The following is a 12,313-nucleotide window of genomic DNA, read 5'->3' as shown; positions in this document are numbered from 1 at the left end:
TGGATGAAATTCCTGGCTCCTTGCTTCAGACTAAACTAACTCCAACCGTTGTGACCATTTTGGGGGAGTGAACCAATGGGTCGAAGTCCTCTCTCTGCCTCTACTTCTTTTTCTCTGTCTCTCCCTCTCCCCTCTCTCTCTCTCTCTGTAACTCTGTTTTTCAAATAAATAAATATTTTTTTGTCAAAGAAGGTGGCTGAGTAAAGATTTCAGCACCATATGTTCAGCGTTGGCAGAAGCTATAGGTGGGAAGGGAATTTCAATGTTAGCGAAGGCCCACATCACACCCCAGCTGGCTCTCTAGTCATGAAATAAGGAGAAACACACAAATATTTGGTCGAAAACACCTTTAATGATGGAGGAAAAGACACTAATATCTCCCCCGTCTGCTCGTGACATTTCACTATGTTAGGAAGCTCTGGAGCCCACAACTTTGGAGGAGTGCCAACCTCAAGTCTGTCAACAGGCAAACCCTCGCTCTCCTCCTCAGGACTCCTGTCCCACATGATCCTATGTTAAGAGTAAACACTACATCTCGTTACAAGACAGAGAGGCAGGGAGGACATCTCCTGGAGCCTGTCTCCTAAAGGCTGGGACTCTGGAGAGCCAGACAGCGGCAAAGACAAAAGCCCCAGGCCATGGACAGGCAAAGTGAGGAGGGAAGGGTCTTGAGAGGAAGATGAGGAAAAGACAAGGGGCCAGGCAATAAAGGAGGGGTTTCTACGACTAGAAGCACAGTAGTGCTAGGAAATCCCCCATGATCCCGGGTGCACTGCTGCACACATGTCACTATTAGCCCAAAAGAACACTCATGAGAATGTTCGCATCCACCAGAATTCGAGATCCCCCGTCTCCCATCATGTCCCTTAATTACACAGGTTCCCAGCAAGCCCTAACCCTCAGCGATTCCTCAGCTCTCCATCATTACTCTATCAGCCCCCACCCCTCACCAACAATGCTCACTGAAGATATGAACTAGTATTTCCCAAAATATCCCAGGGGAGACCTCTTGGCAAGAAACATGCTTGTGTCTCAACTTTGAGAGGCCACGAGGCAGGAGAAGCTGCAGAGGTCTTGGCACACCAACCAGCAAACACCTTGGCCTTAATGTGTCTGTCAAGGGACTTGCTGGGATGAGTGTCCTGTGGCATTCATTTCCCTCTACCCCTTTAGGGTTGAGATACCAGTTACTGGAGAATCATTGCTGGCACCTTCTAGAACAGGGGGAGGGACAAGGAAATGTACAGTTTGTTACGCCTCTGCTACGATGGGCTTCTCAGGCATGCCTTGGATACAGGAGGCTAAGATAGAACAAGGGGGGCTGTCCTCTCCTTGGCCTCTCTGGACCCCACTGTTGGGGGCGACTTCCCAGTCACAGTTCCTGGGCCAAACAGCACTGGTGGTGCCAGGGATGCTGCAGTAGCAGAGGTGAAACAGGGACCCTTAGGGCTTGGTGGGCAGGCCACTTGACAGGAAAGCCAGGTACCGGTTCCAAAATGATAGGGACCCACCCCTACCAGCTGGGCAGGAAGTCCTACTGGTCGACCTGGTCACCAGAAAGGCGTGGCACTGGGCCCTCAAGAGACAGCGCCAGCCCCTGTGAGCTGGGCTGCAATTCCAAACATGGGTGCTCAGCTGCACCTGCCAAAAGGAGAAGGAAAAAGAGAGGGGTGGGGAGAAGGGGGACCCCAGGGAGCTGGAGAGGGTTCCCCCTCGAGGATGTGAAAGCTGTAGAGAATCTATTTTTCTCAGGTACAACAAATGAAAAAAGGAAAACACTCCTCAGGGGGCCATCCCCCTTGAAAGCACAATTTCCAAGCTCAGGGACTAGGGAACAGCCACTAGGGATGTATCACGGGAGAAAGCAAAGAAAAAGACAAAATAAGGGCTCACAAATCTTGGAGGTCCTTCTACGGAGCTCTCGGCTTCTGCTCCCTCGGTTTCCAAGGGCAGCAGCGGCAGAAAAACAGGCTCACGGGATGGTGGGGTCATCTTTTCGGGGGAAGGGGGAGAGCCCCGGGGAAGCGATGGAAGGTGAACAGCCAGGCACCAACGACAGAGCAGCGATATTCTGAGGACCGTGGGGGGCAAAGGGCTGTACCTGGTGGTGTGCCAGCAGCATGTGCTTCTTGAGGGTGGCCCGCTCAAGAAAGCCCTGCCTGCAGAAGACGCAAGTGAAGAGCGGCCCCTCCTTGGAGTGGGTCTTCTGGTGCTCCTCCAGGGCCGCTTGCGTGGGGAAGGCCTGGCCGCATACTGCACACGCCTTGCGGCTGCTGCTGTCTCCTGGCTCCTTTCTCACGACCTCCTGCAAGCCCAGCTCCTCCACCACACTGGTGCTGGGGCCCACCGCTTCGAGAGCGAGCGCGGCCGCCGGGCTGGAGCTGCCCTCTGCTGTGCCGCCGCCCTCTTCCACGCCTCCTGCCACATCACCGCTCCCCTGCTCCATTGGCTGCGGCTGATCCAGGCTGTCAGGCGGCGGCGGCGGTGGTGGCGGCGGCGCTGGCAGAGAAGACTGCTGAGCTGCATTCTCACTACCGTCCATCTCCTTCCCGGCTGTGGCTGCCACTGCCGCGGCCGCCGCCCCTACTTCCTCCTCTGCCCCGGATGCCTCTTCCGAGTCACCTCGCACTGATATTGCCTTCTCGCCTCCGCTCTCGGAGCCTCTCCCTGCCAGGGAGTCTTCATCAGTCACGTCCTCCTCTTCTTCCTCCTCCTCCTCCTCTTCCTCAGACAACTCTTCTTCGGGTGATGGCTGCTGGGACTGCTGCTGGGGGAAGCTCCCTGCCCCAGAAACTGCCGACTGCTCAGAGCCATTCTCTTGAGCAGCCCCGCCTCCTTCAGGGAGTGTGGCACCACCGTTGGGGATCTGGCCCCCCAGGTGCATCCGAACGTGCTGCTGCAAGGTGACAGCGTTGGTGAACTTCTTCTGACAGATGGGGCAGGAGTTCTGGGCCCGGGCAGCTGGACTGGCCTTGTGGCCCACGAAATGGGCACGCAGATTGCCCCGGGTGGAGAAGGCTCTGCCACACACTTTGCATTTGAAGGGCCGCTCACCTCCGTGTTGGCCATAATGCAGGCGCAGGGCGCGGGGACAGCTCAGCACCCGGAGGCAGATGACACACTGGTTAGGTCCGGAAGAGACGGAGGATGAAGGGGCAGGTGCAGAGGTGGTGGGGGCTCCTGAGGCAGTGGAGGCCACTGCCACAGCTCCTTGTCTGTCGATCTTCTCTACTAGCTGCTGCAGCTTCGATGTCTCAGAGGGCGAGGCCCCCAAGGGCTCTAGCACATAGGGGAAAGGGAAGCTGCCAGTGGACTTGAAGTGGTTGGTAAGCAGCGCCCAGCTCGGGAGCGAAGTCACCAGCTTACTCAGCTGCATCCGGGTGGCTGTGCCACTCTCTGCCACCCCACTGATGGCCGAGCCCTCACTCCCCGGGGGGGTGTTCTCATCAACTTTACTCTTGGGCTCTACTGCTTTCATGAGCACAAACTTATTGAAGGCAGGGAGCCCAGGCGCAGCCGCTGTGCCCGCGCCGGTGGAGAGCAGTGTGAGGCTCTCGGTGGCACTGAGTGCTGTGGTGGAAGCCACCAGGGGCTTGCGTTCAACACCTCCACCAGGCGTGGCTGCCTCCTCCTCAGCCTTCTCTGGGGGCACAGACATTCCATAGGGCAGGCCGCTGCTGGTGATGACGTAGTCTAGGTGCTCGGGCACTGGGTGTGGGTTCATCTGCACGTGTGGGTACTTCTCCCGATGCCGGTGGAAGTGCACCTTGAGGTTGCCGCGGGTGGTAAAGCGGTTGCCACAGACATTGCACTTATAGGGCCGCTCCCCGGTGTGCGAACGGAGGTGGATCTGCAGGGCGCTGTCGCTGCCAAAGACTTTGGCACAGAAGCGGCATTTGTGCCTGCCACCAGGCTTCTCCAAGGGCCCCATCACTTCCCCGTAGCCCAGCTCACCACTGCCGTTCTTTGGCTTCAGGAGCCCCGGCGAGGCAGCAGCTTCAAGGCCTCGGGCGGCCCCAAGACACTGAGCCGCCAGGAGTCCTGTGGTGCTTGGGAACGCCAGGTGAGGAGAGGCCATCAGCTGCTCTGCACTGCCAGGCAGGGCTGGGGAGGGGGCGGGCGTGGGTTTGTGGCTTCGCCCCACCCCTCCAGCAGAGAAGGGGTGCTGTGACCCCAGCGGATGGTAAAGGTGGAAGAAAGCCTGCTTGGGCGTTTCTGCCCCTGAGGAGGAGGAGGAGGAGGATGAGGAGGAGGAGGTGGAGGAGGAGGAAGGCGCCAGTGTCTTGCCAGTTTGGGCAGGCTTGATGGGGCTGAAGAGGGGTAGCAGGGGCTTGGCAGAGGAGGCAGTTCCGGTCGCGGGCAGCTCTGAGGGACTGGCGGGGGAGCCCACCGTCTGGCCTAAGGAGCCCAGCAGCAGCACCTGCCGGCAGATTTGCTCCGTCATCTGCATCTGATGGATCTGCCGCTGCTGCAGCACCCGAAGCTCCTCCAGGATCAGAGGGATGTTCAAGTGGCCAGTGCCCACCCCTGGGGGTGGAGGGGGTGGTGGAGGAGGTGGGGGTGCAGGGGTGGATTCTGGAGGTAAGGGGGTTGCTCCTAGCTTGGGACTAGCCAAGATGAGGCCCCCACCTCCCCCAGCCGCTGTACCTGAGGCAGCGACCAGGAAATGCCCGGAAGAGTCCTCTCCTCTCCTCTCTGTGCCCCAGGTGGGATCCGTGGGCCCAGAGGACACAGAATCCGGGGGGTTGCTGGGCTCGGTGTCCATGACTTGGGGGCTACTGTGGCTCTCAGGTCGGGGTTCCAAGGAGGCTGAAGAGTTGTTGGGGTTCTCCTGCCCCCCCATTATCACCATCACAGGAGGGTCGGTGGAGCAGGCGTTCTGGTGGGCGAGGAATTCAGCTGGGTCAGTGAACTGTGCGCAGCACTTGGCACAGACCTGGGGGTGGTCCTCCTCGCTAGCATCACCTGGGGAGAAGACAAGGAGAGCCTGGGTGGTGAGGTTGAGTGGAGCGTTCAGAGGAGGCTCTGGTTAATAAGAGCCCGGGAACCACTAGCTGGGGGTGGGGAAATGAGCTCACCATCAGGCCTTGCAGAAGGCTCCAGCTCAGTCCTGACCCCCGCGACAGGACAGGAGACACCCCAGCCTGCGGCTGCAGGGCGTGCGCACGCTACTCCCCTCCACTCCCAAAGCCCACCCCCCCCTTTCCCGGTCCCCTGGCCAGCGCAAGGAATGGGCTTGAGGAAGGGGCCTAAACAGAGAACCATGCATTTGATCGCGCCCTCGTCCCCTCCGCCCCCAGCCCGGCCCCAGCCCGGCCCCGGCCCCAGCCTGGCCCTACCGCACCTCCGAGCTCCGCCGGCTCCCCGCAGGGACCCCCGAGACGGGAGCTCCTCCCGGCTTCGTGCGCCATGGTTGTGGGGGACGTGCGGGGTCGGGAGGGGTGGGAGACAATAGGTATCGGGATTGGGGGAGGCGCCGCTGGCCGCCGGGGCTGCGACTGCCTCTGCACCCAGCGGCCCAGACTGCGGAGACGGAGATCGGCGGTGGCGGGGGCAGGGAGCAGCGGCGGAGGGGGAGGGGAGCGGGGAGGAGGGGAGGAGCTGGAGCGAGAAAGCTGGGAGAGGGGAGATGGAGGGAGGAGAGCTTGCCGGGAGGAGCGGCTGCCGAGGGAGGCGGGGGCTGCGGTAGGCGGGAGTGGGGAGCGCGGGACGGGTGGGGGCGGACGCCCAGCGACTACGAGGGTTTCCGGAGGCTGCGTGACAGGTGCGAGGAGGCTCAGTGTGGACCCACCTTTCTCAGCCCTCTGCCAGCTCCCCCCATCTCCAGATGTCTTTGCCCACCCCACCCCCTAAGCTCAGGGGACTCAGTGGGAAACGAAGCCCTGCTCAGCGGAGCAAGGCAATGGGCTTCTCTTATTTTTCTTTGGATAAAAGATCCGCTGAGCTTGGAAAACGTGGATTCCAGAGGGGGGGGCGTGGCCTGATCGCCTCAGAGGCCTGAGGGCCACAGCGGGAGGAGGAGCCCAGGACACCCAGTCCTCACCAGCGTGACCCCCGCCCCCCGCCCAAATAAAACAAACAACAAAAAACCTCCCAACTTTTGTCAGGTCTTCCTCATCATACTCCCCGTCCCTCTGCACAAGAGAAGTTTCTCAGGGTAGGCAGCTGCAAGGTAGGATTTCCAAGGAACTCATTTCAGGAGCCGTCTCTGAGGAACACTAAGCCCCTTTAACTGCCCGCCCCTCCTCCTGCAGAATAATAGAATGCAAGCCACTGCGCAGGTCGCCGGCCACAGCGCATCTGGGGCTGGCGCTTGTTGAAGAAGCCATCTCCTCCGTGGGTCCCTCTTCCCTTGCAGTCTCGCTCGCCTTCACTACTGGGGGCGGCGGGTCTGGGAGATGCTAGCCTCCAGAGGCCTGCGCGGGCCCACCGGCTGCAACTGGGGGGAGGGGAGCTCGCTGGAAACAATGGGGGAAACGCTGCAGAGGCAGCCTGGCCACCTCGGCGTCCTTAGCCCCTTTCAGCCCCAACCTAGCGCGAAGGGGCAGCCTCCTTCCCTTCAGAGAGGAAAAGAGGGCAGTGATGCCTCCTGAGCCGGGCACTCTGCATTCCCTTTCCACCTTGAAGTGATTCTTAAAGGGTCTCCCGCTTCAGAAAATATTTTGCCTTCTATGCAGGAGGCAACCTTGGTTTTGTAGTTTACCCTCATTGTTCCAGTCCCAGTCCTGTCCTAGCCTGCCTGGTAAACTGAGGCATGGTATTACCATCAAGTGGCAGTATGGCAGCTGCACTGTTTTCTTCAGAGAAATATTTAGGGTACAAGAAAATTTAAAAATCTTTTTTAAGGGGAGATCGTTTGGTGCAGTTTTGTACGCCTGCATCCCATATGTGAGTGCCTGTGCCTGGTTGGGTCCTGGCTACCCTCCTTCCAATCCAGCTTCCTGCTCATGCAGGTCCTGGGACTCAGCAGATGATGGCTCGGGTACTTGGGTCCCTACCACCTACGTGGAAGACCCAGATGGAGTTCAAGGCTTCCAGCATCAACCTGTCCCACCCTGGCTGTTGTGATCATTTGGGGAGTGAACCAGCAGATGGAAAATCTGTCTCTCTGACTTTCAAATAAAAAAAAGAAAGTAAAGTAAAAAAACAAAACAAAACAAAACAAAAACTTGACAAATAATTGGGACTTGTTAAAATTGGGGGAATCCTGAATATTATTATTTTACAGTCTCAGTAGTCAAACAATCGAAATAACCTGAAGCACATATATTTTCAAATTAGATCTTTTTTTTTTTTCATGTTGCTTGTTAATCTTATTAATTTCCAAGGGAAGATGTGTGCTAATATCATTGGCTGGTGTTAAGGGTAAAAAGCCTTTTTGGGGGGGCCAGTGCTGTGGTGTAGTAGGTTAAGCAACTGCCTGTGGTGCTGGCTCTACTTCTGATCCAGCTCCCTGCTATGGCCTGGGAAAGCAGTAGTAGATGACCCAAGTCCTTGGGCCCCTGCACCCGCATGGGAGACCTGGAAGAAGCTCCTGGCTCCTGGCTTCACATCAGCCCAGCTCCAGCAGTTGTGGCCATTTTGGGAATGAACCAGTGGATGGAAGACCTCTGCCTGTCTCTCTCTCTCTCTCTGTAACTCTGCCTCTCAAGTAAATAAATAAATCTTTTAAAAACTAAAAATAAAATAAAATAAAAAGTTAAAAAAATAAATCTTTAAAAACATTTTAAAAAGTGGGGGAGCTGACATAACCTAATTAAAATACAAGTGACATCTATTTTACTTTTCAATGTGTATTTTGCCTGCTTCAAACTGAAAACATTTTACTGACATGTTTTGCCACTTTAGATCCAGGTAAAGACCACAGAATCACAGGTCTGAAACTGAGGGTCTCTGGGCTTCTAGACCTGAGCCTTGCAAAGGAGGGGGGGGTGGAGTGTGAGTCAGTGCTGGCAAGTCACAGGTTAGTGCAATGCGATTTGTCCTTGCGGATACTGAAATGGAAGGCTGGTGATGCTGAGTGACTCTTCCAGGTTCACACCGTCATTCAGTGGTGCAAGCGTTCAGCGTCTTGACTCCTGTGCAGTGTTTGGTGAAGCACAGCCACATGGTGTGGCTTCCCTACAGCCAGAGAAAGGGCCCTGTGTGGCTCCTGCCTGCCATTTGCTCCCTGGCCTCAGTAAAGGAGAGGGAATCAGATGGAGGCTCTCTCCAGAGCATTTGTTAATTAGCATTGAACATTTGATATCCAGTTGCTGTTTTGTCAAGTCTTCTGACAAGAAAAGAAATCCTTTCCTTTTCATCTTCTCCTGGGAAACACTGTCCCCTTTCTTGCTCTTTTAATGAAAAGTGCTTTCGGCTGCGTAATTCGATCTGCTCTCTTCTTTAAGGTAAGTTTAGTCCCTGGTGAAAGGTGAGGGATCAACAGCCACCTGTAAGAGGAACCCTCGGCTGCACAACGCTCTGCACCGGCTGCCTCCTCTGAAAAGCAGGACGGGATTCTCAGGCAGACAGGAATGAAGGCAGGGACTCAGAAATAAACGAGGCTGTAATGGTGTCTCCAGATAGCAGATAAAGGGAGGTCAGCTATCCTGGGTCGCATGCAAAGTCTGGCGTGGACACAGGACTAAGACCTGGACACGCTCCTTGGAATTAACAAAGAACTGAAATGAGGAAGAAAAAAATGAAACCAGGCAGCTTCCTCTCTACACCTGCTGCTGCAGGCTTGGGAGAGAATACTGGAGAAAACATAGGTGTGCACAGAGGAGCACAGGTGCAGACAGTGGTGTATTTGAACAGTGGCTCTCACACCTCACTGCTGATTAGGATTACCTTTTTAAAAAGCTCCTGGTGTCCAGGTGACACCCCAGACTAAATGAATTCAGAATCCTTGAGGATAGATCAGGAATTAGTATTTGGGTAAAGCTTCTCTGTGATTCCAATATACAGCTAAGGATGAGAACAAGATTATTAGAGGATTGTCCTACCCACCAAACTTGCTCCTCCATCTTCCTTGAGCTAGAGCTGGCCAAAACCCAGACATGGGCAAAGGGAGCTGCTCAGTGCTAGCTCTTCCATCAGACTCCCTCTCAACCCCACCAAAAAACACACCCCAGCTCTCTTATGTCTTCTCCTAGTTGGAAAAAAAAAAAACAACAATCCACCTACTTCCATGCATAGAACCGGATATAGTATACACCAGACTGTGATGTGAATGACTGTTGCCTTTTCCAGAGCATGTGCACCTTGCCCATTTTTTGTTTTTCCCTTTCAATTGACAGTTGAGCCATATTTCTTTTTAAAGATTTACTTATTTATTTGAAAGTCAGAGTTACACAGAGAGAGGAGAGGCAGAGAGAGAGAGAGAGAGAGAGAGAGAGAGAGGGAGGGAGAGAGAGAGAGGTCTTCCATCCGCTGGTTCACTCCCCAATTGGCTGCAATGGCTGGAGCTATGCCGATCCCAAGCCAGGAGCCAGGAGCTTCTTCTGGGTCTCCCATGTGGGTGCAGGGCCCAAGGACTTGAGCCATTTTCTACTGCTTTCCCAGGCCATAGCAGAGAGCTGGATTGGAAGTGGAGCAGCCGGGACTCAAACCGGCATCCATGTGGGATGCCGGCACTTCAGGCCAGGGCTTTAACCCACTGCACCACAGTGCTGGCCCCTGAGCCATATTTCTAATTGTCCCATGAAAGCAAAACACACTAATGTAAGCACTGCCTCAACTTACTTACCATTAACATTAGCCCCACAGTAGCTACTAGCTTCCATAATTGTGAATTGATTCTGTAACTCTTGCTATAGATGTCTTCTTAAGGAACCTGTCCAATCTTCCCTTCCTTACCCCTCTCTCCTAAATGCACATGCATGATCCTTTGCCATTGCACCTACTGATGCATACCTTATGGCCCATGTAATACAGTAGACAAATAGTCACAGTGATATGTAACCTGGCACTAAGAAAAATACACTTGGTTCCAGGATGGCAATATATTAGATCAAATATTAAAAAGGCTTTTAATGCTTTTAATCAAAGCAGCACTTCACATGGAATTCATACCATTTTGGACCTGGAAGGGGCCTTAGAGGGCTGGCCATATCCTTAAGCACAGCAATTCTGGCCTGAGTTGAGGTCCCAGCTCCAACACTTTTTAATCTTTGTAAACTTGGGAAAGTTTCTTAATCTCTCCAAGGCTTGGGTTTCTCTTCTTTAAAATGAGAATACAAAGGGGGCCAGCGCTGTGGTATAATAAGTTAAGCCTCCACCTGTGGCACCTGCATCCCATATGGGTGCCAGTTCCTGTTCCTGTTGTTCTTCTTCTGATTCAGCTCTCAGCCATGGCCTAGAAAAACAGAGGAAGATGGCCCACGTGCTTAGGCCCTGCACCTTTGTAGGAGACCCACAGGCAGCTCCTGGCTCCTGGCTTTGGATCTGCCCAGCTCTGGCCATTGCAGCCATTTGGGGAGTGAAGCTGTGGATGAATTTCTCTCTTGTCTCTCCCTCTCTCTGTCTGTAACTCTGCCTCTCAAATAAACAAATAAATCTTAAAAAAAAAAAAAAAGATGGGAATACAGGGGTGGGTATTTGCCCTGGGATCAAGGCATCTCACATCAGAATGCTTGGTCCAATCCAGTTTTCCTGCAAATGTGAACCCTGGGAGGCAGCAAGTGATGACTGAAGTACTTGGGTCCCTGACAACTATATGGGAGATCTGGATTGACATTGAGGCTCCTGCCTTCTCCTTGACTATTGTGGGCATTAGTCAGGGCTAGGAGGAGAGTAAACCAGGGAATGTATGATCTCTGTCAAATAAAATGAAAACAAATTATTTTTACAAATTAAGAATAACAAAGATATGAAATTCTGATATGTGCTATGTGTATGAAGTTTGAAAACATTATGTTGGGGCTGGTGCAGGGCGCAGTGGGATAAAGCCCTGGCCTGAGGCACCAGCATCCCATATTGGGATCGGTTCTAGTCCCAGCTGCTCCTCTTCTGATCCAGCCCTCTGCTATGGCCTGGGAAAGCAGTAGAAGATGGCCCAAGTCCTTGGGCCCCTGCACCCACATGGGAGACCCGGAAGAAGCTCCTGGCTCCTGGCTTGGGACTGGCGCAGCTCCGGCCGTTGTGGCCATCTGGGGAGTGAACAAGCAGACAAAAGACCTCTCTCTCTGTCTCTACCTCTCTTTGTAACTTTCAAATAAATAAAATAAATCTTTTTTTTTTTAAAGAAAATATTATGCTAACTGAAATAAACCAGAGACAAAAGGACAGCTATTGTATGATTTCCTCTATAGGAGGAACCTAGAATTGGTAAATCCATAGAGACAGAACATTAAATAAAGGTCAATAGGAGTGGGGCAGGGGCAGAGTTTCTGTTTGGTAATAAAAAATTTTTGGAAGTAGATCACGATGAAGGTTACGCAAGGTTGTGAATGTACAGTCCTTAATGCCATGAACTGTACACTTTAACATGGTTAGAATGAGAACCTTTGTTATGTGCATTTTGTCACAATTAAATGTGGGTAAGAGTAGGGACTTGGGGAAATAAATGAGAGTAGCTATAAAAGGGTCCTAACACAGGCCTTAAATCACCAATATTAGTGATGAGTGTTCACATTGTTTGATTTAAAATTTGTTTTAAATTTTATTTATTTGAAAGGCAGAGAGACAGGCAGAAATCTTAGATCCACTAATTCACTCCCCCAATGTCTGCAACAACTAGGGCTGGGCCAGACTGAAGCCAGGAACTAGGAGCTCAATCCAGGTCTCTCAAGTGAGTGGCAGGGACCCAAATAGTGAACCATCACCTGCTGCCTCCCAGAATGCACATTAGCAGAAACTGGACTCAGGAGCAGCGCTGGACTCAAGCCCAAAACTCTGATACAGGATGCAAGTGTCCCAAGAGGCCTTTTAACTGCTGTGCCCCAAAAACTGAAGGCCTAGGAAAAGGACTGGCCCAAGGTCACATAGCTTCAAGTTCAACCTGGACTGAATAGCAGGTTTCTACTTCCTGATCGAAAATTCAGTTGTACCAGGCCTGAGTTGCTAGGTATCTACTCAGAAATGTGTTCTTTCTGACCAGGGTGCTGCTACCTCGATCTATATGGTCCAAGATCTTAAAAGCGTGAAAGATGAAGCTCTCTTGCCTCTAAATGTAAAAAGAACTTAGGCCTCAAAGCTCTATTTTTTTTAAAGATTTTATTTATTTTATTTGAGAGGCAGAGTTACAGATAGTGAGAGGAAGAGACAGAGAGAAAGGTCTTTTTCTGGTTCACTCCCCAAATGGCTGCACCAGCTGGAGCTGTGCCAATCC

General features: G+C 53.2%; 1 protein-coding gene across 1 annotated transcript; it reads right to left on the bottom strand.

The window, feature by feature from the left end:
- Window positions 1–366: 366 nt before the first annotated feature.
- On the bottom strand, window positions 367–5,425 carry SALL2 (spalt like transcription factor 2). The gene is made up of 2 exons (XM_062204659.1): window positions 5,345–5,425; window positions 367–4,965 (listed from the first exon to the last, which is right to left on the bottom strand). The coding sequence occupies exons 1-2, from the start codon at window positions 5,409–5,411 to the stop codon at window positions 1,973–1,975; spliced, it is 3,060 nt and encodes a 1,019-aa protein (XP_062060643.1). The 5' UTR covers window positions 5,412–5,425; the 3' UTR covers window positions 367–1,972.
- Between the last annotated feature and the right edge of the window lie 6,888 nt (window positions 5,426–12,313).

Source organism: Lepus europaeus, chromosome 11, assembly GCF_033115175.1.
Source record: "Lepus europaeus isolate LE1 chromosome 11, mLepTim1.pri, whole genome shotgun sequence".
NCBI classification, from domain to species: domain Eukaryota; kingdom Metazoa; phylum Chordata; class Mammalia; order Lagomorpha; family Leporidae; genus Lepus; species Lepus europaeus.
Note: the sequence above shows the minus strand (reverse complement) of the source record. Positions and strands in the feature narration are given on the sequence as shown.

Coding starts and splice junctions, on each gene's coding strand:
- SALL2 (XM_062204659.1), bottom strand. CDS start 5,411: ATGGCGCACGAAGCCGGGAGGAGCTCCCGTCTCGGGGGTCCCTGCGGG. Junction 4,966..5,344: donor GGAGCCGGCGGAGCTCGGAG/GTGCGGTAGGGC, acceptor TCTTCTCCCCAG/GTGATGCTAGCGAGGAGGAC.